Raw genomic sequence first — 27,028 nt, 5'->3', positions numbered from 1 at the left:
GGGTGACTCAGACGGTTAAGCGTCTGCCTTTGGCTCAGGTCATGATCCCAGGGTCCTGGGATAGAGCCCCACATGGGGCTCTTGGCTCAGCTGGGAGTCTGCTTCTCCCTCTCCCTCTGCCTCTCCCCCTGATCATGCTCTCTCTCTCTATCTCTGTGTCTCAAATGAATAAAAAAAATCTTAAAAAAAATTAAAAATAAATAAATAAAAGATATTTGAGAGAGCGAGAGAGCACAAGTGGGGTGATGCGCAGAGGGAGAAAGAGACTTCCCACCGAGCAGGGAGAGGGATGCAAGGCTTGGTCCCCGGACTCTGGGATCATGATGTGAGCCCAAGGCAGCTGCTTAAGGGACTGAGCCACTTAGGCACCCCAGCATTTGCATTTCTATCAAGTTCCCAGGTAATGCCGGTCCAAGGACCAAAGTTAGAAAATCACTGCTCTAGTTATTTATTATCCGCCTAGAAAGCTCTTCCCTCAGATATCCATTTGGCTATCCCCTCATGGTCTTCAAAGCTCTTGTTTAAATCTCACCTTCAAACTCAGGCCTCTCCTGATCACTCATTAATACTGCAATCTATACCTGCCATCCCCCTACTTACCCTGCTATACTTTTTCCATAACTGTTACTTACGAATCATATTTATTCTTCCCCCTTTCTAAAATGCAAGCCCATGAAGGCATAAATGACTATTTTGTTCATGGAGAGATTTCCAGGGGCCTGGAATAAAGTGCTCAAATTTTGAATGAATGGAAGAATGAAATAAAAAAATGAAGGAAAATTAAAATTAATTTTGTAATTACATCAAAGTAACTGCCCCAACTAGTTTCAGTAAAGAGTAGAAAAGCAGACTGCATTGGATTGAGAGGTAAAGTGAAGGAGGCTAGCCTTTCAAGGAGTCTGGTTGAAAAGATGGAAGATAAAGGAGAATACATAATGGGGAAAAGAGTGATTAAAATGCAAATATGTTTATACTAAGAATCCCTTAAGAGAAAGTGGTTAAAGATGAATCAAAATAAAAAACAGATGGAGCAAGGTCCCAGAGAAGGTAGAAGTTAGAGCCAGGAATACAGGTTAAAACAAAGTGGCCATAAACAAAAATGAAATGAAGTGAAAACCAATATGGATATAATTTTACAGTCAGAAAGTGAGAAGTTGAAAGGTGAGTGAGATCACATGAAATAGGAAGCACACCCATAGGCTGTTCTGAACAATAGAAACAAAGTTGAGTAAAAAAGCCTGAAAAAAATAATAAAGGTTTAGAAGAGCTGTTGAGAGAAATGGAAAACCAGTTGATCACTAACAACTTAAAAGCTTGATGGCAGAGCTGAGCGTCTTGCTGAAGACTGGGGAAGGTGGGACAGTGGGGGGTAGAGAGGATGCATATGAAGAAACTAATCAATATAATTTATTCAGATAAATTTTAGCTTTTCTGGTTTTCCTCCAATTCCTCTTCCACACTGCTGTCAGTTACTTTTCTAAAACTGACATCTGATAACATCATTTTCCTATTTAAAAATATCTGACGGCCCACCTGACGTTTAAGAAAAATCTAAATTCCTTAGTCAAGACATTCAAGGCTCTCTGCAATCTGATTTCAATCTATTCTTTTATAAATTTATATCCAACTGCTCCAAGAAACATACCATATATCCCACACTGCACTCATTTTATTTTTTTGTTATGTTAATCACCATACATCATTAGTTGTTGATGTAGTGTCCCATGATTCATTGTTTGCGTATAACACCCAGTGCTCCATGCAGAACGTGCCCTCTTTAATACCCATCACCAGGCTAACCCATCCTCCCACCCCCCTCTCCTCTAGAACCCTGTTTGTTTTTCAGACTGCACCCATTTTAGATCAATCTCAATTATCCTTTAAAAGTTCTCTGTGCTTTTTATCTGTTCATTTGGTTCCCTCTTACTTCCCAAGTTGAAAGACTCATTTTTTGAGACACCTATCAAACATTTCCATCACTATGAAAACTTTCTAAACCCAAGTAGACATATTTGATCCTTCCCCTGTATCACTGCAGGCTTTCATACATAACTCTTACTATACTCTGTAATAGTTATTTGTGTGTTTTTTCTATCCCACTGAGTTATACACTTTGAAACTGCCTGCCTGGAATCATGGTGCTAAACTGAAGAAGAAAAAAACATGTCCCTGAGAATATGTAACCAAAATCAGTCACCACTCAGGTTTGCAACCCAATTTACACATGGGTGGCTTTGAAAACTTCGAATATAAAGTGGTCCCAGAGCAAAAGTCTACTCAGGTGCCTGGGCACTGGCAAAAGCAAACCCTGGAAGTCCACCTTTGTCCCAGGCCTCAAAAAATTCCTACCAAAAAAACAGAAACAAAAATGACCACCTTAAGAAACAAAAAAGAAAGATGAGAAAAAGAAAAAAAAAATCACTAAGCATTCAAGAAAAGAAGGTACCAAAAATGGGAACCAGAAATGAGACCCATAAAAAACTTAGATACTGCAAATTAGCAGACAAAGGAAAGAAACAAACTAAAGCAAACCTATAGTTAACATACTTAAAGATAAATTTGAAAAAATAAGCAGAAAAATTTAAAAAGAATGACCAAAGTAATTTGAAAAAAAAAAAGAAATACTAAAATAAAAACTGTAGCTGAAATTTAAAATTCAATAGGTGAGCTTAAGGCAAATCAGACACAGCTAAAGAGAGAATCCATGAACTGAGAGATGCATCAGAAGAAATTTTCCAGAACATAGCACAAATCTACAAAGAGATGGAAACTTCAAAGAAATTGAGAAATGGAAGATAAAGATGATTTGATATACATACAGATATACAGAATTCCAGAAAAGAAAGAAAATGGGAAAATATTTAAGAGAGAATGACAATTTTTCAGAATCAATGAGAACAAGAAGCACAACAAATCCCAAGATGAATAAAAAGAAATCACAATCAACACATCATAAACTACAGAATATCAGAGACAAAAATAGGATTTTTAAAGCAAGCAGAGAAAGAAGATAAATTACCTTCAAATTAGAAACTATTAAGACTGATAGCTGACTTTTCAAAATCAATAATGGAAGCCAGAAAATATCTTCAATATGTTGAGAATATAATTAGCCAATCTAGAATTCCAAACCTAGAAAATCATCTTTAAAAAAGGGCAAACAGAAATAAGTTTTCTATCCAGCAGACACATCCAAATTCTAAAAAATGTATTTTAAGCATAAATGATTCTAGACATAGAAGAGTGAGCCAAGAAAGTGTTAAATATATGAGCAAAGCTAGGCAAATTACTGGCCTTTGTATATGGAGAGGGTAAAGACCTTGATTAATTTTAAACATTGGTAAGAATTCATGTTACAATTCTGAAAGGAACCAATATGAGTCAAGAAACTTAATATCTAACTTCCAAACCAGTAAAAGGGGGAAAAAAATTGTATGGGGGGGGGTCACAAAAGAAGCAAGAAAGAAAAAGAGAACAAAAATCCAAATATCAATAATAATGAAAATGCAAATGGACTATATATTCTAGTAAAGGACAAAGATTGTCAGACTAAGTTACAAAAGAAATCTAGTTCTATACTATGTACAATGGATATTTGAAACATGAGAATATAGAAAGACTGAAAGAATGGAAAATGATATACAAGGTATATATACTTATCAAAAGAAAGATGGTGTGACTATTGGCATAAATCTTTCAGGCAGAAACATTACTAAAGATAAAGAAAGCCACGACATACTAACGAGAATAATGGGTCAATTCCTCAGCCTCAAGTATTTAAAACAGAAACTGAAAACCATAAATCCACCATCACAGTGGCTGATGTTAACAAACAAACCTTTCAGTAATTAATCAAACAGATCAAAAAATGAAGAAAGACGTGAACATAAAAAGCTTGCTCTAACAATCCATATATTCCTTTCAAACACACATAGAATAGTTATAAAAAATTAATCGCATACAATAAAGCACATCTCTACAAATAAATACAACCATATCTACATTCTCATTTTTTCTCTAATATCTCATTCTCTGACAATATGGTTGACTTAGAAATCAGTAACAAAAAATATAAAGAACCATGTTTGAAAGGTAAGCACTTCCAAATAAAAAGCCTACACGTCAAAGAAAAACAAAAATTAGAAAATATTTAGAAATGAGTGGGAAAAAATTATATTATCACAAACAGCTAAAGTAGAAATTTCATAACCCAAATTGATCTTAATAGAAGAGAGGCTGAAAACTAACAAGTTTTTTAAGATTTTATTTATTTATTTGACAGAGAGAGAGAGACAGTGAGAGAGGGAACACAAGCAGGGAGAGTAGGAGAGGGAGAAGCAGGCCTCCCGCTGAATGGGGAGCCAGATGCGGGCTCGATCCCAAGACCCTGGGATCATGACCTGAATGGAAGGCAGATGCATAACGACTGAGCCACCCAGGCACCCCAAAACTAACAAGTTTTAAGAGCTATGGGCTTATTTCTAGGGAAATTTAAAAACAGGGGGATATTAACTGATAAATGCTACAAGTAATAGAAAAGTGAGTTTTTTTTATTTTATTTATTTGAGAGAGAGAGAAAAAGATGGGGGACAGTGGAGAGGGCAGAGGGAGAGGGAGAAACATGCCCCGCTGAGCAGGGAGCCTGATGTGGGGCTCAATCCCAGGACCGAGATCATGACTTGAGCCAAAAACAGATGCTTAACCAACTGAGCCACCCAGGCACCCCAAAAAGTGACATGTTTAAGAATAATTTTTTATAAACTTCACAATTTACAGGAAATGGACACATTACTAGAAAAATATAGTTTACCTAAACTGCCTTAACCAGAAACAGAAAGCATGAACAGTCAACAGTGTAAAACCTTCCCAGAAAAAATTCCATCCAGGCTCAAACACTTCTATCGATAAGACCTACCAAATATCCCAAGTACAATTCTAATCTTAATTTATTCCCGAGAATAAAGAAGAAATCACTCCCCAACTCATTTTGAGCATATCATAACCTTATACTAGAACTTGGCAAGGAAAAAGGGGTAAAAATTACAGGCTATAAATCTAGATGAAAATTATAAATAAAACATTAGCAAACCTTTATTTATGAAGACTTTATAATTGCCCCAAACTGGGAGAATCCAAATATCTCTCAAATGGAAATGTATAAACCAACCGCACCATAACTATACAATGGCACATTCAGCAATAAGAATGAACTAGTGATATATACAACCACATGGATGAATCTCAAATACTATGCTAACTAAAAGAAAGAAGCTAGAATCAAAAGGCAATAAGCTGCATAATTCCATTTATATGACATTTTGGAAAAGGCAAAAACTATAGGGAAAGGAAACAATCAGTAGTTACCTGGTGGGCTGAGGGTTGGGGGAGGAAGGAATTGATTGCAAAGGGGCATGGGAGAATCTGTGAGAGATGACAAAACTCTTATCTAATTGTGGTGTCTGGCAATGGTTACCCAACTGCCTGTATCTTTCAAAACATAAAGAACTATACACTAAAAAGGGTAAGTTTTACTGCATATAAATCATAAAAAGAGAAAAAGAAAAATTTAACAAATCAAATCCATGATGTACAAAAATGGCATATCATGAACTACCTGGATTTATCCCAAATATACAAGGGTGGTTTAACACTACAAAGTTAATATAATCTATTACACTAATAAATTAAAAGAAGAAAAATAAGATGTTTTTCTCAATAATGAAGAAAAAAGATGTGATAAACTTCAACATCCGTTAATGCTGAAAATCTCAAACAAGGAATAGGGTGGAAAAACTTTTTACCCAATAAAGGATACCTTTAAAAAACCTAACATCATGTTAAAAGTAAATATCCAAAGCATTCCTTTAAGTTAGGAAACAAAGGTCCACTGATACACTTATGTTAAAAATTGTATTAGAAGGCCAAAAAAGAAAGAGAATGAAACTCAACCTATCAATGCTGAATAATATGACTATGTAGAAAAATGCAAAAAGAATTCACAAAGTATTAAAATCATTTCAATGAAGCACACTACCAAAATAACTAGTTACCCCCATACAAAAAGAAGAATCTTAGTACTAATTGAAATTTTTAATTTCATTACCTTGACTAGGTTCAGTAGTGTCAGGTTTCAGGGAAAGCTGTTTTGTTCCATCCTTAACTTTTTTCAACCGGTTCTTATCCCCTGGTAAAGTCAATTTTTGCCTGAGTGGTTTTAGTTCAAATGCCTGAAACGTTTTGACCTGTGCTTTCTCCTCAGGAGCTACTTCTTTACTTGGGTCCTTAGTAATACTGACATTATCAGTGCTTGTTTGGTCCTCAAAGTTCAATGTTTTAGGATCTTCCTGCACATTCTCTTCTTTGCTACTCAAAGCTAGTTTTTCATCCTTATTGATGCATTCTAGTTCCAACTGAATCTGCTTATACTTCAAAAGTAAGTCTTCAAAAGTTTCTTCCCCACAGTTTTCACTTTTTGATGAATAATTTTGTTTTCTTGATGGAGATCTTCCAAAACTTTTGGCTGAACAGCATATTAAGGAAACCAGTTTCCAAAATTTTTCCAGTAAATTTAACAAAAACACATTAAGTTAAAGATGAATTGTCTCCCTTTTTAACTTGTTTTTCAAAAAAGATGAGTTAGTATTTTTTATTACTAATTACATTTAACATATGCGCTAATGCCCAATTCCACAATCTGCCCATATTTCAAATTTAATAAGTAACCATGTAAAACAGTCCACTTAGAAAATCACTGGTGTCAGTTATTACCCATAGTACCTACAGGTATTCCACCTACTTAGGTTATGGCAGCATTCCTTCTGTCGTTATCAGAAAAGCCCATAATAAGGTGTATGTTAAAGATTCCTTTCTAAAGGAAGAGAGAAACATAATGGTTTGTCACAGATATGGGTAATTTACACTTCAGAAAGTCAGGAGGAAACATTTCTTCTTTTTAATTAGTTTCTTCTCATGTCTCAAATTAAAAAAAGGAGATAAAAAAGAACACTGACAACTAATAGTTAAAACTAGTTTATAAAGAGGAAGCATTTTCTTAAAAACCTAATACATAACAATCTTAAAGCTCAAGTATATTAATATCCAACATATGCACAACTAAAATGAGGGAATTACATTTAAAAAATAAAAACCTTCCATGGTATTCAAAATGTATCTTATAAACTAATTTGTCTCTGAAGATAAGGATAACTCTACCAAAAATTTTTTTTCTTCTCTAACACAGTGACACATAGAATATAACTTTTTCCTTGGAAATGGCTACAAAATTCCAAACTATAATTTTTACTCAAAATAATTCAGAGGTAAAAATTGTTACACCTCACTTCTCTAGCCTAGAAATTAACAAGATTTAAAGACGAGTAAGTACCTTATGTGGTTTTAATACAATATGTCATTTATGGATTATTTAAACTGGCGAGGATGTAACATTACAGATCTCTAAAGATGGTTCCTCTAACAACTTAATGTACAGTCAACCTCCAGATATCTTAAAATTTCCCTAATGACCAATACAAGAATGGGAATCACCACCAAATTTTTTTTTTCACCACCAGTAATTTTAGAAACTAAACCAGCATTACAACTGAAAATCTTAACAGTTCTGCAACAAAACTGTTTTAGTAAATCTTTGGTTCTGTGATCCAAGCTCTTCAGAGCCAAGTTTCTTCAAACGATATTAGTTTCTCATAACCTGTCTTACTCTTCAACCAAACAGAATCTGGCTTATGCTGGCTGAGTTTGTTTATTTATCCACCATGTTTTCAAATTTTTACCTGGTTTGGACACTGCAAACCACTTCTCTCCTGGCTTCTCTAACTCCACTCTCCTGATTTCCCTTTTTTCCTCCTTTAAGTCTTCATGACTCCTTTCCAACTCCTGCAATAATGGTGTTCTCCAGTGAGCTCTATTTAGCCTCTTCCACTTTTCCTTTTGAGCCATTCTAATACACTCCCATATGTCTATGTAATATAAGAGAGAAGTTTAGCCTCACGATATTTGGGGTTTTATCTTCCACAAGCCATTCCCTGTTCTGCTGCTGGACTAATCTACCTAGAAGACAAATCTGATCAGATCTGTCCCCTTGTTTAAATCTCATTAAGAATAGAGTCCAAAATACTTACAATGGCACATAATGCCTTCATGATTTGACCGGTACCTCCTTTCCAATCTCACATTTCTCCTGTCATCACAATTTATGCATAGCTTTGTATTTAGGTTTTTCTGTTCTTCAAATTGACCCCAATCCAAAATTCAAATGAACCTCCTTTTTGAAGCCAGAACATTACTTGCTCCCCCCATTATATACTCTTTGTACATAAATTCTGTAATGATCCTCATCTACACCTCATTTTTCAATGGAGCCATCCAAAGGCACAACCACAGTGATTAAAAATAAATAAATAAAACTGAAGACCTTGGAAAGATCTGTAGAGGGAAAAGATTCAAAACACTAACAAAAAGGACAGAAAAATGAGGAAAAGCAATTGAGTTACAACTGTTAACTAATCTGTCAAGGCTAAATGAAATCTCCTATTTCTGTCTAATACAGGACAACTAGGATGAAACCAACACTTGAAAGACTTAATTTTACACTAGTTAAGATGCAATCCCAAACTGAAATCTGGTTTAAAAAAAGAACTGCTTTTCAACTGCAGGTGAAAATGAAATGACTTTCTACTGATGAGAGACACTGGCCTAATTATGTTAGCTCTCATCAAATTAGAAAGTTTAAAACAGTAGTCAACCAAAGGAAACATACGCTAAGAGGGACTGACAAAGTGTCTATCACTAAGAAAAATTTAAAATGAATGAGAATGAAAATACGTGCCACACTGGAATCTGGTTCATTTTATTTCTTTAAAGCTGCACCTAGCATACCTTAATCATTACAGAAAAATAAGTCAAAAAAAAAAAAAAAAAACACTTGTACTCATGCTACTTCACTTCTAGATTATGGAAATGAGCCACATTATATCCCTTATTCTTTCTTTCCTTTTTTTTGGGAAACTCTACCCCAACATGAGGTTCAAACTCACAACCCCAAGATCAAGAGTCACATGCCCTACTGACTGAGCCAGCCAGGTGTCTCATAACCCTTATTCTTTCTTAGGGTAAGTATTTATAAAATATAAGTCATTATTATTAGTGCACAGTGGATATGTGAATAAGCCTGAATACAGTCTTGGTATTAAGAAATCTGAATTAATAAAAATTTGTATTACAAATTGTTTGCTCACATTATATAAGAGTAGCGGAAAACTATGTTTTCTTTCACAAATTCTTAAAAAGAATACCACCTCTAGGATGGATTAATGATACTTCATGAGGAAAACAATGAGCAGAGAGGATCAAAACAAGTTCCTTTTCTTAAGTGCAGCATCTGTGAAAAAAAGAAAAACAGCAAGACAGCTCATTTCTGCTAAGTTACTACAGAAATCAAACTGGATATATTCCTGTACTTTCTTCACATCATATGCCTGTTTATTAATAGAAACATATAAGCTTAACAATTAATAAAGGTATATATGGCAAAGGCTAAATTGGTATTGAATGAATGGACAGAAAGAAGGCAAAGGCAGGAGCTGGGCAAGTCCCCTCATCACCACCTTCTCTAATACAGATTAAATGAAAAAATTCTGTGCTCCCACAGTACTTTTTACATACCTCAATATGAACTTTTTACATTAAACTCTATTTATTCACATGTCTCTCCAAAACAAATTCTAAGTTTCCTCTTTTATATTCTTAAAAAATATACATGTGCTGAAGCAGCCTGTTTTTAGATTTAGAATCAACAATTCCTTCGTTAAAAAAAATATCTAGGGCAGAGTTTTGTTTTGTTTTTTTCTTGAAAGAACATCCTTTGTCTTTTTAAAAGTTAAATCCCTACATCATTTTCTTTGAAACAATCCTAGGTGCTCCTAACCCAACTTCTGGTTGCAGAAATAAGTTTTTTCAGGGCATTAGCACCGGAAGCTGCTACTTTGTACCTAAACTTAACATTTTTTGCCCCTTTATTTTCAGACATCTGGGAAAGACCAGTGGATCCTAAGTATTCTATAAAAATAATGTTGACTGTCTTAAAACAAATGTCATTTCATGTAAGTTTCATATATAATAAGTTAAAAAAATCATTATACCATAGAAATTACAACCAGTAATAATTGTAATTAGTAAACGGTTTTTATGCAGTTACCATGAAATAAAACCTAGGTCTACAAACCCATCATAAACTAGCAAACCTTCAGATGACTGATTCCCCCTTATAAATCTTAAGTAAACCTAAGAATGTTACAGATAATGGAATTAGAAGGAACAAAAATCAGGTATTTTGCTATTTTCCTTTTCAACCTCCCCATCATCTCCACCCTCCCATACACCCCACGGCTTTCAATATATTAGAATTAAAATACTGTTTATCGTTCTCTCTTACATTTGTCAGCACTGAGTTACGAAATGTCCAAAAACTGAACATAACAAATAGAGAAGGAGGTAAAGTTTTACGAAAGTTGTATGAATTCAAAACCTCTAAATTAATAGACTTGGTAAAGATACGGGTCTTCCCCCACACTTTAAAAGGCAGCATGTGTAAAAATAAATCAGGAAAGGTAAAAGCAGAATCACAAGTAAGAACTATAGCATTATGCAGAATGGAACTTCACAATTTTCAATGTCAAAGTTCAATACTATATAAGCAACGGTATTCCCCAAATCGTTTATGACTCTTTTTTCTGCTTCTAACAATCTAAATCAACCTCGCATAAAAACAAAGTTCTTGTACCAGCGAAAGTAAATGCTAATGAAACCTGGGTTTCTTATGTACTACTACAAATCTGATGTACTATTCCAAATCTGATTTCACGAACTTGGCCCCAATCCATAATACGTTAATGCTAAAAAGCAATATACCCAATAAAGCAACCTTAAGAAACAGGTCTATATAGTGTGACACATTGAGACTACCAAAGAACAACTTACTTTAAGTATATTGACACAGGGACAAATAAGCGGTTCTGATAGTTCAGAAAAGTTACTCATCTCAAAGACCTAATAATGACGCTAAAAGGAACTTTAGTAAGTGACACACCCAGGGCGGACCGCCACGTTAAGGATACAACTCTTCCGAGGTGGAGAGGGCTCTCGCCAGCTCTGACTGCTGCTGAACCCGGATCCTGCTCCTCCTCCCAGAGGGGGTCTGCCCCCCGGCTTGCCTCCTCGCTCACCCCCTCCTCGCCCCCGACTCCAGCGACTTCCACCCCGGTAAGGCCTGCCTCGAAAGCGGAAACGGTCCAAGGCGATGTGGCTCCGCTCCCAAAAGGACGGCCGGGGGCTGCTTTCGGACAGTGAGCTCGAAGGCATCCGTACGGAGGGCGGGTGAGACCGGAACGGCTCTTTGGGTCGGTAGCTGCTGTGTCCCCTGAGGTGGCCCCGCTCCGACGCGTGCCGCGAGCGTGAGAAATTCCTCAACTGCTGCTGAGAAGAGGACGACGACGACGAGGAGCCACCGCCTCCGCCAGATCCACCGCCCCGGGCCGGGTGAGGAGGCCTTCGCCGCGGATACGGCAACAGCCCTCCGCCACTGCTGCTGCTGCTGCTCCGGCTCCGTATCTGGCTGTTGTTATCGTCGTCGCTGATTTCCCCATCTTCTAGCTCCCCTTCTTCCTTGGGCGAGAGGCCACTGGAGGCCGGGGCCGGAATATCTGCGGTCGCCATCCCGGGAGCAGCACCTTCCACACAACCTTAGCCCTCCGTCCGGGGATCCGCCCGACAATTGCCTTCCTCCTCGATTCCCTTCTTTTCTAACGGACCCGGTCGGTGCGGCCTTACCCTACTCGGACACCTAGCGGGCTTTGCTCCCCAACTTCCCGCACCCCAGCTCTTTCTCGCCGGACCGTCGCAACCCAGTTCCCTTCCCTAGCGCCCCCTTGCTCCTCCGCGATCGGGGCTCTTCCGCCTCGCGAGAAAGGGGCTCTGGAAGTGGCTCTGCTCGTGACGTCACTTCCTGCGGCACGCAGGAAACAAGGCGTCCAGTTCACGCGATAATAATTAGGACAACGAGATTCCTGGTGGGAGTTGTAGTCTTTCTTTCCACTGTCTTCGGGTTTGTCTTTCCAACCTCTATCTCACACCAACCCCGGACTCCGGATTGGGATATCTGGGTGCCTGGCGGGGTGGGCGGGCCCATTCTTAATCTTGGCCGCAGGAGTTTCATAGTGATAGGGGGAGGGGGGGAGACACCTTTTTAATTGCTCCGAGGACTGCTGCCAAAGAGACGCAGTAGTCCCATTCCCTTTTGGGGGGCGGGAGGAGGCGGTTTATGTCCGCCATGTTGGTGAAGGTAAACGTAGGCGACTGGAGCTCCAGGACTGTCGGCTTTGCTGGCTCAAGTCCGCCATATTAATAAAGAGACAGGGAAGGTTGACGCCACCACCCCCACCTCCCAATACACAAACCCGTTTTTCCCACTCCGCTTCCACGACTCTTCTCGGTGGGCCCGTCCCCTGCCTCGATTGCCTAGCCTTTGCCCGGAGGAAGCGTAGCAACCAGCGCCTCAGAACAGGCTTAAGACAGCACCGAATGAGGGGGAAAGGGAAATGCCGACCAATTGCGCCGCGGCGGGCTGTGCTACTACCTACAACAAGCACATTAACATCAGCTTCCACAGGTAACATGGGCAGGGAGTGGGGGTGACGTAAACAGGAGCTCCTAGATTGAGTGTCGCGTGTGTGGAAGGAACAAGAGGTTTCTGCTAATTCTAATGACTTCACTACCTAGCTAGTAGCAGGGAAGCATCAGTTCTACCCTTTGTGTGTGTTTCTCAAATCTGTCCAGTTTTTTTCTTCGGGGAAGATTAACTCACTTTGTAAAAGAAATCCAAGTTCTGTATGGTGGTTCCTCCTTAGAGAAAAAGTAAAAGAATATTTTAATTTTTTTTAATGTTAGACCGGCTCTTGACATGAATGATCCCTTAAAAGGAAGCGAAACCTTCCTGTTCAAGTCAGCAATCCTTTAAAAACCTGCTGTGCTCCCATCAAATTTAGGAAATTCTCACTAGATAAATTGACATGGGAAGCATTTAGATTTCTAATAGTCACATACAGTTACTGCGGAGGAGTTGTCATCGTTGATATCCGTGGAATTTAGAGATGTTAATGAAAGTGCAAAAGATAAGCTTTCTATTCTTACCGGAATAGAGTAATGAAAAGAACTTAGGTTTTGTTTTCCCTCCGTTTGCTGGAAGAGCTATCAAAAGTCTTTAGTTCTGTCAAATCAGAACTCTTGAAAACATTGTGAACACTGTATGAAATATAGTTAAGTACTCGGTAAATGTTTACCTTTTGTGCAAGTGCCTGCCATGTGCCTGAAGAAAAGCATTGAAAAAAAAAGTTATGTGCAAATAGTTCTGATTTTATATGTCTCACAACTTAGTACGAACTTAGAATGTGGAAAATTATATCCTTGACCCTTTCCTTCCTAATTAATGACTAAATGACCCCTTATTAAAAACTACTTAAAAAAAATCCTTGTGATGTTCGTTTTTTAGATATTTCATGGAAATGTAGTGCTTCGTTCATTGATCCATCAAATTATTTGCCTGACATTGTGCTAGCGGTCCAGGACTTTTTTTTTTTTTTTTTAAGATTTATTTATTTGAGAGAGAGAGCGCTCTAGCACGCGTGAACGGGGGAGGGGCAGGGAGAAGAAGACTGAGCTGACTCCCCCCGCCACGTCGGGAGCGCCACTCTGTGTTGGATCTCACTTCCCTGAGATCATGACCTGAGTCAAAATCTAGAGTCCGAGGCTTAACCTGCTGAGCCACGCAGGGGCCCTCCCACCTCCACCCCTGGAAAATTCTTATATTCCTTGAATTTAGTAGGTAGTGAGAAAGACATAGATAATTACGGTTAAGTATCACAAAAGAGACACTCGGGATACCTAACTTAGCCTTGTAAAGTCAAAGAACATTTCTCAAAGGATGTAAAATTTCAGATGATACCAAAGGATGATATCGATTTAGTCCTGTTTGCTACTTTACAGATTTTCTCTTTTATCCAATGAGTATTTGAGAAGACATGAAGGTTTTTAAAAGAACGGCATGATTAGATTTGCATATTAAAAAGCCCTGTCCCGGATCGGGCTCCCTGCTCAACAGGGAGTCTGCTTCTCCCTCTGATCCTCCCCCCTCTCATGCTCTATCTCATTCTCACTCTCAAATAAATAAAATCTTTAAAAAAAAAAAAGCCCTCTGGCTGCCGTGTGGAGAATTATGGCGTTACTTAAAGTTTTGGTCAAGCATCAAGAGATGAATTTGATGAGAAACGAGCTTATTACATAATATTAATTTACCTACTATTTCTTTCACAGGGAAATTCTCCTGCAGTGTCAACTGAGCTTAACAATGTACTTCATTGCTGGCACAATCAGCACTAGATTAGAAGAGGTGAGAGTTAGTAGGGAAAAAACAGAAACTTGGAGTAAAACAAGGGAGAGTCCACCAGTAACCTAGACTAAAGTGATACTAACAGAGATGGAAAAAAGTGAACAGATTTAAGAAATGTTTGAGTAGAAACTACTGTATGGTAATTTGATGTGGAAGATGAGGGAGAGGGAGGAGTCAAAGGCACCGATAATCTTGAATGTTTAAGAGATACACAGTGATACAGTAACATGCATACTTGACCACCATTTGCCTCCTATCAAATTAACCTTTTCATGGAAATTTAGATCTTAACATTATAATAAATTACATTCCTATTTCATAAATACGTTTGACTAACTTCTTATCTAGGATGTGGATAGACTTTATCCCCGTGTACAACTTATGTTCCCTAAACTCAACTATCTCCATTTTTCTTATCTCTTAGCTGACTCCAGTCTAAATCCCCCAATAATCTTCTGAAACTGCTCTTGCTACGCTGAGTTATCACTCTTGTATTTCTTTTTCATGGCATGTCTTCACTTCCTCCTTGAAACACTCTCTACTTTTGAATTATTTGACACTAATTTTGTGCTTTTCATCTTTGACCAGTTGATCTTGACAGCCTCTTCCTTTCTCTGCCCTCTGGCTTAGGTCTTCCCACTCTTACCAAAATGATTTCAGCTGTTCCTGTGGTCTCAGTTAACTTGTTGGTGTCTCAGTATTTCCCTTGTCTCTCTTCGGTTGCTCAGGTTCAACATATCAAAATTTTATATTAATCAACTTGCTCTTACCACCCCTCCTCTTTCCCTTTCTCAGTAAATAAAAACACCATCCATCCCAAAAGTGGGAGGTCATCCTCCCTTGACTTCTCCCCTATTCCCTCTTGATTGGATTATTACAACAGCCTCTTAAATGGTTCACTGCTTCCATTCATGCACTCCTAACCTCTCTTCTATAATCAGTGGTGTGTTGCTAAAGGTTTAATAACAGGATCTCCAGGGAAAGGGGAAAGCACCGATTTGTAGCATTTGCCCAATTTCCATGATATAAATACTCTACCATGGCTGGTTTCAAGTTACCGATATGACATCACTAATCATAGAGTCGGGAAGAAATGTGCAGTACCACACACAGAACAGACATAATTTTAAGAATACAGATAATAGTAAAGTAATTAAGAAATGATGGGTTTCAGTATTTATTACCTTTGTTCTTCATTTAAATTCAAATGTACATAATTTTTAATAATGGCTGTGTTTAACAGCTAGTTAAAACATTTATGTTGGGCGCCTGGGTGGCTCAGTCGTTAAGCGTCTGCCTTCGGCTCAGGTCATGATCCCAAGGACAGTCTCGTAATATAAAAGGCATTCAGCTATTAATAAAGACTCAAGCAAAATAGCATTATTTAAAACACTGATTTTCCAAAACATCTAATGTTTCTGAAACCTTGGTTCTATTACTGGTAGACAAGATATATCCATCAGTTTACCGCCATGTTAATTTTTTAATATTTACAGGAGGACTTATTATTACTTAAATTCAGCTTATGGGCTACATCTCCCACCCTTTGAATATGCTGAGAAAAATCCAAACTCATGAAAAACATAAGGTTAATGCTGTATAAAAGAACTGTCTAAAATCAAATATAAAATGGTTTTTATTCTGTTTCAATACAGATAATTAAACAATAATGCCAAACTAATCCCATTAATTTGTTCATTCATTGATTCACTAAGAAAGTTCATTGAGCTAATACTTCACAGGATGAAGCAGTGAAAAACAAAGCTCCTAACGAGGAAAAACAAGATCTAGGGGTAGGAATAGAAAAGTAAACAATTAGAATACAATGATATTCTATATAATATACAAACATCTAAGCCCAGTCCATGGAATTTCCTTAGGTATATGGGATTCCTAAATTGAATCTTAAAGAAGGAAAATTGGCTCAAGTTAAGGTTCAATTAGGCATTGGTTTCATGATTAGGGAGCTAGTTTTAAAAAGAGCTAGGACGCCTGGCTGGCTCAATTAGTAGAGCATGCGACTCTTGATCTCGGGGTCTTGAGTTCAAGCCCCACGTTGGGCGTGGAGCCTAGTTTAAAAAACATAGTTTTCGATGGACGTTGAGGACATCTCGATGTGTTGTGGCGAGCGCTGGGTGTTGTGTAAGACTGATAAATCACAGACCTGTACCCCTGAAACAAATAATATATTACATGTTAATTAAAAAAATAAAAAATAGGGGCGCCTGGGTGGCTCAGTCGTTAAGCATCTGCCTTTGGCTCAGGTCATGATCCCAGGGTCCTGGGATCTAGCCTCGTATCAGGCTCCCTGCTCCACGGGAAGCCTGCTTCTCCCTCTCCCACTCCCCCTGCTTGTGTTTGTTCCCTCCCTTACTGTGTCTCTCTCTCTCAAATTAATTAATTAATTAAAAAAATTTTTTTAAATCTAAAAAAGTTTCTGCAAAGTTTTCTACAAAGCTAAAAAAAATAAAAGGTTGAAAAACAATATCTGACAGTCTTCATATATCTGAAGATTCTTACAGCAATGATAATACAATGATACTTATTTGTCTGCACCTTTATTGAGGCCCAAACAAGAAATGTGCTTGTAAACCAAAGCTTGACTTTTAGCTGAGACCATAGGAAACATCCAAACCATTAAATACTGGAACAGAGATCTTTGAAATGAGAATACATTATTATTAACAGGTAAAGGCTAAGCAGAGTAGATAAATCCTCCATCAGAGGTTTCTAATGAAATAGAAAAAACTTACATATATGAAAACATGAATTGTAGAGTGACATACAAATGTTAATATTTTCAGATTAGGGTATGTTTAGGTGGTGTGATAGGGACAGGAGATGGGAGGGTGCCTACCAGTTAATCTGGTTTTTCATTTTTTTGTGCCCCTCACTGCTGGTAATTTGAGCAAACCTACTATATCTGATCTAGCCAAAGCTGTTGTTACCTAGTAAAGCTTCACTTGGGGGTTTCTGAGCCATATGATCTTTTAACATGATTTTAATGGTTCTTTTTAAACATGAGTTAGTTCATAATTAATACTTAAAGGATAAGGTAATCAAACTAAAGAAGAGCTCAACTCAAACTTAATACATGTGAATGTTGATTTCTTATGTTTTCAAGTCAGCATACTTACCCCTAGAATTTTGGGGCAGTCCCTTATATTTTTCTCTTCCTTAACAGGTATACACTGGTACATATTTTGTATTTAAAATAAATATGAAAGGAAAAACATTCCTGCTGGGCTTGTCAGCAGCATTTTACTTTTTGTAATAATTATGCTTTCTACTACACTATGTAGCTTAAGAGTTCATTTTTAAAAATATGTGCAGTTTACATGGAATTAATACAGTGAATTGTTAATTTATATAGTTTCATATCAATTAAGAAAATATTTGTTGAGCCCCTATTATCTGCAAGGCACTGTGCTAAAATAGATGATATAATGATCCCTCACCTTAAGAAACTTAAAATCTTTTATTTCACTGGAAATTTATTAAAGTGGAAAAACTACAAAAGAATGTGTTAATTGTCACAGTGAAGGAACACAGAGGAAGGAATACCAGAATCTGTCTAGGTTTTCCCTGATAAAATTTAATCTGCAGATTTTTGATTTGTCTTGACCATGTACATACATCAGCAGATCATAGCATTGTGAATTACTCGGACTTATAATGGTTCTATGTAACCTTGATCTAGATCAGTATAGTCTTGTTTATTTTTACTGCCCATGTTAAGAACTACGTTGGGAAGAAAGGTCTCTTTAAAACCCTGAAAATTAAAAGCACTTAAGTCAGTTTTTCATTAATGTTTTTGCAACTTATAAAAAATAGCATCAATTGGTTTTTGTTCCAGTGTCTGGATATTAAAATTTTGTATGAGATGGAAGACACTTTAAATCATCATCTTTTAAAATTTCTTTTAACCATTAAGGTGCAACCAGAAGTGTGATTGCTGGAATATGAGTTGCCTTTTTTTTCTTTTTTTTTTAAGGTTTCCTTTGGATCCTAAAAGAAGAAAAGAATGGGTTCGCCTGCTTAGGCGCAAAAATTTTGTGCCAGGAAAACACACTTTTCTTTGTTCAAAGCACTTTGAAGCCTCCTGTTTTGACTTAACAGGACAAACTCGGCGACTTAAAATGGATGCTGTTCCAACCATTTTTGATTTTTGTACCCATTTAAAGTCTATGGTAGGTAACATTACTTTTCTTTTACCCATTTTTACCATTTTTGGTACCTATTCTTTTTTGTTTACAAATTAGAACAATTCAGAATATATCAAAATTCATATATAATGATGTGCCTCAAGAAAGTCACAAAACTTCCTTTTGTGCAGTAAAGGTATAGACTACAATTAGAGCTCAGGTCTCCTGACTCCAGTATTCTTTCCCCAATCCAAACTGATTTTATACATTGGAATTTTACATTACTTCCAGTTATTATCAATAATTGAACCAATGGTAAAACTGAGAAATCATGAGTAATAAAACCTCTAGCATCATTCTGCTTTTGATTTTAAGATAACATTCAAAATGTGTGTGAAGAGCTTTAAGAATACCAGAGTTACACCAAAGAATATAAGTTCAGAGGAGGGCATCACAGAAAACTTCATGGAGCTCAGGCATTTAGGCTGGAGTTTGAGCTTGGAGTTTGGAACTTAGGAACGGGTTCTTAACCTTGCACAGGATAATTACGATAACATGAGGAGAACAAAAGCCAATGGGTTGAGGGTTAAGTAGAAAATAATCAAATGTTAGCAAGTGATATGTAAAAGAAAGGAGAGAATTAAGGTACATGATGAATGTATTAAAACAATATTTTATCTAGTTGGGAAAAATCTGATCAGAGAGGAAAATTTATTTGTCCACAAATGAATTCCTGTGTTTTTAATAAATGTTGACTCAATAAAAGAAACAAACTTATGAAGTTATGACATAATCTGGGAACTGGAAGTGATTTAATATTATGGGAGTATAAATTAAGATGGTGAATGGCAAAATGGTGTGAGATCCTAAATTGTTAAGTTTGCTATGTAAAAATTTTTTGTCTTTGGATAATGAGGCAAAGAGGAAGTTAGCCAGTTACAGAAACATCAAATCTGTTAGAAAAATTATTCTGAATATGAATTAGTGAGGCTCAGAATGAGGTGGACATGATTAAAGAATTTTTTAGTATATTCAAGCCAGATATGATAACAGGCCTGATGTGGGCAGTAGCATTAAGAATGATGGAGAGGAAAGGATTTATGACAGAGATATTTAGGAGGTAGAATTAATTGGACTTGATGACTAATTGAATAAAAGAGATAAAGGGGGAAAAAAAGTCCTCAGGGTCTTCAGATTTAGGTATAATGTTCCTGGCCAGATTTTAAATCCTTGAATGGAAGATGTAACTGTGAACATTTAATAAGTAAATCTATTCAGGAGCTTGATACTTGGGAATAATTTTTTATTAAGTAGAACCCCAGGTTTGAAATATTATCAAATTGAAAGAATAGTGTTTACCTAAAAAAGAGATTAAATCAGTATCAGAGATAAGCCAAATGTCTAAAAATACATTATATTGGCCTTAGTGAGAAAATTGCAAAAGATTTTTATACTAAAATCATACTCAATAACTTGAAAGAGACCTTGGAAGTCCATTGTCTATTTTCAAACAATGTTTGTATCCCTCTGAAGAGAAAAGACAAATCAAAATAAGGTGGCTGGAGCTAATTCAACAAGTTGAGAAACTTGAATCCACGATTACATGAGATGGGCAGCTGATGTTTCCTTTCAAACTTTTAAAATCAGTTTTTAAAAGAGCAGCTTAATTACTTTTATACAAAACTGGGCAAAATTTACTTATTTGTGATATTCCATAATTTATGTTCAACCCTCTAATTTTATTTGGCTTAGAAACTCAAGTCAAGGAATCTTTTGAAGAAAAACAACAATTGTACCCCAACAGGACCATCTAATTTAAAATCAAACATTAGTAGTCAGCAAGTACTACTTGAACATAGTTATGCTTTTAGGAATCCTATGGAGGCAAAAAAGAGGATAATTAAACTGGAAAAAGAAATAGCAAGCTTAAGAAAGAAAATGAAAACTTGCTTACAAAAAGAACGCAGAGCAACGCGAAGATGGATCAAAGCCACTTGCTTGGTGAAGAATCTGGAAGCAAATAACATATTACCTAAAGGCACATCAGAACACATTTTACCAACTGCCTTAAGCAGTCTTCCTTTGGAAGATTTCAAGATTCTTGAACTTGATCAACAAGATAAAACATTACCAATTCTATAAAACATTCCTTTAAGATTAGCCCACACAGAACTTGATGCCCATCCTTCATTCTATTCAAAGGTAAAGATATTTAAGGAAATTATGCCAAAATTGGGTATTTAATAAAGTTCTACATGAAGTAACATTATTACTGTATAACTTATGAAGACTAGATTATAAAAAAATGGAAACTTTCTATGAAACTTATATTTGAAAAAGAATGGAAGTGCCTTACATGAGAATTACATACTTAAAAATTTTGTTAGAAAGTTGTATGTTTGCAAGGTGTTTTGCATTTTTGTCTTTTAAAACTACTTTTAAAGAACTGTCTATGACAATATGTTTAAGTTCTATTAGAAGGAAATTTGTTTTTCATGTACCAGTGTTGGGACATTACATTCTAAATAGGATGCTAAGTAAGAATTAGCCAACATTAAATATGACTTTAAAACTGCTGGGGTTTGTGTTAATTGAATTATTATTGGCACTGTGATTTGGAAATTTTATAGGAAAAAAATCTGAGGTGTACAAGGCAAGTTGTGTTATTTAAACTTTCTGTATCTGCTCACAAAATGTGACAAAAGTCAAGGCATCCTTCATGAAAATATTAGCTTTTAAGATAGATTATAAAATATTTTGAAAATAATATTTTGAATGTGAAGTACTCTTGAATCATCCAAGCAAGGTAAGGTCTCAAGTTTCTCAGACTAGAAAAACTGGTAGCCAGTTATATGTTGTGAAATAACGTAGACATTGTGACCTAGCTTTTACCTTAAACAAAAAGATAAATTTATACTAATTTTTTCTCATAATAAAAATATTACATTTTCAATTCCAAAATTGATGTGTTAATTAGGCAATGTGATACAAAGTTCCATGTTAGGAATACCTCCTCTACCCCCCCATGTATGTTGATACCAAAACTTGTAAGCTCTTTTTTCTCCCATAAGCCCACATTAGGATTTAATCACAGAAAAGTACCTACCATATTATATTTTCACAACTTATAACTTAAAATGGAATCAATTTATTGTACATATCAGCTTGCTTTTATCTCCTTTTTTAGCAACTGTACTGCATAAGGGAAGTGAAATGTATTTTCTATAAAAATACATGTGTCTGATAAAGCTATGAAAATGCTAATTATTTTACAAAATAGAATATGAGAACTATGATAGTTGCCACTTGAAATAAATATCACCAGATAAATTTTTAATTTTAGTAAGAATCCTTTCCTTCAAACAACTTTGGGCAAATCACATTAAATTTATTAATGTGTAATCAAGTTATTCAATCTTAGTTCAAGCTTCTGACACTACCATATGAAAGTAGCATGCATGTACCTAACCATAATTGTTATACATTTTTCCTGTAGGTAATGGCTATTTTATTTTATAAAGTAATTTTGGGGGGAGGTTGGGTTGGGTTTTGTTTTGTTTCGGTTTGGTTTTGATGACATTTGCTTGGCTCGTAGCAATAGTCTTTTTACAGTATTAGCACCCTTTCTTTCAGTAAGGAATGGCTCCCAACAACTAGATTTACAAAGCAAAGGTAAGAAAAGTCTATGTTCGTTATCATGAGGCACTTAAAAATCTATGAAAATCCTTTTGTGAATATTATAAACCTTGTTAGTCATTTTATCTTAAATATTGGACACAGCTCCTTGAAATCGTCATTCCATGTTTTTTTTCTAATATGGTTTCAAATATCTCTTCACTTACTGACCATAGCTTTATACCTCAAAATAAGCTGGGCAAATAATCATCTAAACATAAACTGTTTTCCAAGTATAAACTCTCATGTGGTTCATCACCCCTCCCCAATATAAAACAAAATACTAATTAATGCAGGCTAGTTCCCATCTACAATTTTATTTTGATATCAATATAACATTTTAAAAATCACAAAAATAAAACATAAAATACAAGCTTTTGGCAAAGTTAACTAGACTTCATTCATTATTATTTGAGACTACTGAATAAACTACCACTCAGTAATTTTAAAGTACGTTTGTTTTTGGTGTTTTCTCCATGTCATTTTCATGTTACCGTCCTGATAACATGCTCCAAATTCTCCCTGTATCAGGTTGTTGGATTAACATACATACATCTGTCTACCTTAAAACTAGTCTCATTCATAGAGAAAAACCTAAATCTTTTTAAGTCCTGTTTTCAGTTGTTGATAAACTTATCACTTTGACCATCTACCATAAAAATAACCAGAATTAGAATTGGGCGCCTGGGTGGCTCAGTTGGTTAAGCGACTGCCTTCAGCTCAGGTCATGATCCTGGAGTCCCAGGATGGAGGCCCACATCGGGCTCCCTGCTCAGCAGGGAGTCTGCTGCTCCCTCTGACCCTCCCATGCTCTCTCTCTCTCAAATAAATAAATAAATCTTTAAAAAAAATAATCAAAATTAGAATAGCTCTTTTTCTTCTGCTGGACCCAACACATATCCTCTGTTCATTCTATGTCTATTATTCATTCTATGCCTGCTAGGCACTAACCTCTATGAAGAACCAGCCAAAGGCTAATGACTTGATAAAAAGATGACATGATTATCTGCCCTTAAGTTCCTCAAAAGTCTTCTGAGAGAAAAAAATATATTTGTAATACAATATGATAAATGCTATAAAAGAAATCTATGTGACGTGCTTTGGTAAATGCTGTTGAATTGGAATTTAATAAGCATAAAAACTTTAGACCTTTTTCCAAAAAACTTTTCCCTTGAAAAAAAACAGATTTCTTCTTATGACTTACCAAAAGAGACAGAAGGACATCAGAATTAACCTGAATTATATACAGTGTTCTTTTAATGAGTTGTAAGACATTTTTCCCCTTGAAAATGAACACTGAACAAATTAGTTGTTAATGGTATCATTTTAACAGGAAAACATAACTACTGTATCAAAGCCAAGTACTCAAGTTTATTTGACATTTGATATTATTATAAAATAACAAATTCTTCTAACAGATTTTTACAAATAATTTAGCTCAGAGTCTTAAGATTAACAAAGCACTATGGCATCCATTTGATCTCTTGTTCTTTACAAATGTTCTGTGTGGTAGGTGGCATTATCTCCAATTTACAGATGAAGAGATCCTTGCTGTTATTTATTTATTTAAATGTTTGATATGTGCCAAGTGGCACAAAGGACAGAAATGCCAGCAATCTAGGAAGTTCAATCCTAGATTGAACAGTGGTCTTCAGCCTTCAAATCCTCTGCTCTGCTATCCACATTGTCATCCGTTATGCAACATATGAATCATGTTATTAAAGTAGGACAAGTCATGTGTCTCAAAAAACTAAAATAAAAAATTTTATATATATGTATAGTTAAGATAATCTATGAAGTCACTGTAGATCTTTTCTAGGTAGACTTTATATAATACTGGTATTTTATCTCATTTCTCAATGTTAGAATACGGGTAAATTTTAATTTTGGTATAGCAGGGAAAATAGTTCATCTTTATGCCAGAATACGGGATTCTGTAGGTATTTAGACAGTAGGAAACTTTCTAAAATTAATGATTTTATAATGTATATTAAACAATTAAATATTGTATTCTGAGTATGTTATTAAAAACTTTTTTACAAGGAAATTACTGTCATGACTATTATTTTACAAAATGTACATGAATATCTCTGTGGAAGTCTTTCCCCTACCTGGACCTCCTAAAATATTTCTGTAGAAGTCCTTGACCCTAAATTGAAGCAAACTGTAAACAAAGATATGTAAAGCCTAAAGAGGAATTATCATTTTTATTTTCATTGCTCAAGTTATATCTAAGCATACGTTATAGTTTATTTGCACTGGGGTTTTTTTGCTGTTTTTTAGGATTTTATTTATTTATTTATTTGAGAGCACAAGAGCATGAGCTGGGGTGGGGGGATGAAGAGCAGAGGGAGAAGGCCAAGCACTGAGCACAGAGCCCGGCGCGCTGAGCACAGAGGACCCAGAGGTCATGACCTGAACTGAAATCAGGAGTTGGATGACTAACTGAGCCACCCAGGTGCCACTGCACTGTTTTATACTGGTTATGCGATCTAAACCAAATACATAAAGGGCTATTCAAATTCTCTATCCTGACAATAATTAGAGGCTCACACAAAGATTTATTTGTAAATATGATTACCAAAGTATGATTTTAATAACAAAAAAGGAAATAAGCAGAAACAAGCAGAGGCAGCAGTAGAGGGAGAGGGAGAAGCAGGTTCCGGGCTGAGCTGGGAGCCTAACGCAGGGCTCCATCCTAAAATCCTGGGATCATGACCCCAGCTGAAAGCAGACACTTAACGACTGAGGCACCTGGGGCCCAGGTGCCCCAAAAGATGTGATTTTTTTTAAATTCATTTTTTATTTGATACTTTAATCCAAAAAATACTATATTAATATTCACTAAAAGACACTGAGCAAACTAGGATGAACCAGACAAGGTCCCTGCCCTCAAGACTACTGGAAGTAAATATTCCATTTGTTTATTCTTGCTCCCTACTCTCTTCCTAATGTCCTTTAGAATGAGTTGAATCTAATATAAGAAATTAGTCTTCAGATTGCTGCTTAGGCTTTTAAAATTTGTGCTCCAAAAGCTGAAAAATAAAAACTTTAGTTTAATATCTAGAAAGAGATGTATGATGCCTTGGTGGCTCTGTCAGTTAAGCAACTGCCTTCACCTCTGGTCATGATCTCAGGGTCCTGGGCTCCCTGGACTCCCTGCTCAGTGGAGAGTCTGCTTCTCTCTCCTGCCGCTACCCCCAATTCGTGCTTGCTCACACGCTCTCTCTCTCAAATGGATAAAATCCTTTAAAAAAAAAAAAAAAAGGAAAGAAAGGAGATACATTCTTATCTCTTAGGTGAACTTTCAGCTTGTTTAGATAAATTATTTCAAACCTTATCTCTAACTCTTCTCCACTCTCTTGGACTTCTATTTTCATGCTCTCCTTAACCAACTACAAAGTGCCCTTCCCTTAGCTTGGTTAATTAACAAACTTTGTCATCTTTCATGTCTTAGCTCTGACAATCCCTCTTTCTATGACACTTCCCTTAACATACTGAAGTGACATTAACTCTACCCAATGATCTGGTGTGACTGATGCCAGTCAGCTTGCTGAGGTAATCCCATTATTTGCCTGTACTGAACAGAGTGAGACAAAAATAAAGTGAGCACATAATTTGTGCAGGAAGACCATATATACAGGTAGTCAAATAAGATGGACGCTAGTATTTAATCCTACTTCACAGTTAATTAGATGTACCAAAGAAAAGGATGTTAAGTTGTCTTGGCATGTTACTTAAATTTAGAATTGTGTGTTTTTTAAAAAGGACTCAGTAGTTTAAAAAAAAAAAACTACTTTTCAAAGAAAAAGTACTCTGGGTTAAAACATTTGGGTACTATATCTGAAACTCTTGCCTCCTTACGTTGTCAGCAGTCAACTTTCCGAAAAAGTTCAGATATGCTGTAATTATCACTTAATTTTAACCCAGGCACACAAGTTAATTTCAAATAAAACATGGCATAAGCCACAAGATTCAGACTTAATGTTAACAAGACGTTCTTCTAAATGAATTGACTGAATGCACACACTTAAAATGAGAGGTGTAGGAACAGATTTCCACAATGTAAGTGGTGTCATGACAGTAAATTTGAGCTCAATAGCAGAACTATGCCCGGCTTTATGTTTACCTCTCTAGCAACCAGCAGTGTCCCGCAGATTATAGGTACTAAACAGTGTCATTTTAAATAATTTTCTGTCATAAAATTGCTCCTACAACACAATATATACCCCTTACCCTTAAAAAAAAAAATCCATAATATTAGGGGCCCCTGGGAGGCTCACTGGGTTAAGCCTCTGACTTGATTTCCGCTCAGGTCATGATCTCAGGATCCTAGGAGTAAGCTGAACCACTGGCTCCGGGTTCAGCGGGAGTCGGCTTGAGATTCTCTCTGTCCCTCCCCTCACCTGTGCTCTCTCTCTAAAATAAAGTATTTTTAAAAAATCCATATTTTATATGGCATGAACTCTTTATAGATGAAAAAGCATTCGATTATGCTTGAAATGGACTTACTGGGTTTAAGTTCATTCGCACTCCTGTCTTCTATTCCTACCCTGGTGGTGGTTTCATCCTCCCGTGTTTGAGTATGTTCTCAAACGCAAGGAACTAAGGCTCCAGATCCGGATTCCGACGAGAATTACAATCCCTAAAGGCCCTGGCCGCTTCTGCCAAGCCGCCTGTCCTTGGAACCGCCCTTTAAAAAGTTCACGTGAGCGAAGCCACGCCCTCAGATGGCCGCCGCGTTTGCGCA

At 36.4% G+C, this 27,028-nt stretch overlaps 2 protein-coding genes and 1 long non-coding RNA gene across 4 annotated transcripts in view; 1 reads left to right on the top strand and 2 right to left on the bottom strand.

Annotated features, from left to right (window-relative positions):
- Window positions 1–11,730, bottom strand: part of ZFC3H1 (zinc finger C3H1-type containing) — a 64,873-nt gene extending 53,143 nt beyond the window's left edge. For both annotated transcript variants that reach the window (XR_003210335.2, XM_025882697.2), the window contains exons 1-2: window positions 11,133–11,730; window positions 6,104–6,520 (exon numbers count right to left, since the gene is read on the bottom strand). Coding sequence is in view for 1 of the 2 variants with exons in the window: in XM_025882697.2 (XP_025738482.1) it covers window positions 6,104–6,520; window positions 11,133–11,730 (1,015 nt within the window). In the remaining variant the exon portion in view is untranslated. The remainder of the gene's footprint in view (window positions 1–6,103; window positions 6,521–11,132) is intronic.
- A 233-nt stretch (window positions 11,731–11,963) lies between these two features.
- On the top strand, window positions 11,964–24,325 carry THAP2 (THAP domain containing 2). The gene is made up of 3 exons (XM_025882699.2): window positions 11,964–12,682; window positions 18,453–18,648; window positions 20,356–24,325. The coding sequence occupies exons 1-3, from the start codon at window positions 12,612–12,614 to the stop codon at window positions 20,743–20,745; spliced, it is 657 nt and encodes a 218-aa protein (XP_025738484.1). The 5' UTR covers window positions 11,964–12,611; the 3' UTR covers window positions 20,746–24,325.
- On the bottom strand, window positions 17,005–26,979 carry LOC141374105 (uncharacterized). The gene is made up of 3 exons (XR_012380693.1): window positions 26,791–26,979; window positions 20,558–20,613; window positions 17,005–17,115 (listed from the first exon to the last, which is right to left on the bottom strand). It is a non-coding gene; the product is annotated as an uncharacterized lncRNA (long non-coding RNA).
- Between the last annotated feature and the right edge of the window lie 49 nt (window positions 26,980–27,028).

This window comes from Callorhinus ursinus, unplaced genomic scaffold (assembly GCF_003265705.2).
Source record: "Callorhinus ursinus isolate GAN/ISIS: 27379988/994484 unplaced genomic scaffold, GSC_fseal_2.0 scaffold14, whole genome shotgun sequence".
Lineage (NCBI taxonomy): Eukaryota > Metazoa > Chordata > Mammalia > Carnivora > Otariidae > Callorhinus > Callorhinus ursinus.
Note: the sequence above shows the minus strand (reverse complement) of the source record. Positions and strands in the feature narration are given on the sequence as shown.

Coding starts and splice junctions, on each gene's coding strand:
- THAP2 (XM_025882699.2), top strand. CDS start 12,612: ATGCCGACCAATTGCGCCGCGGCGGGCTGTGCTACTACCTACAACAAG. Junction 12,683..18,452: donor ATTAACATCAGCTTCCACAG/GTAACATGGGCA, acceptor TTTTTTTTTAAG/GTTTCCTTTGGATCCTAAAA. Junction 18,649..20,355: donor GTACCCATTTAAAGTCTATG/GTAGGTAACATT, acceptor TATTTGGCTTAG/AAACTCAAGTCAAGGAATCT.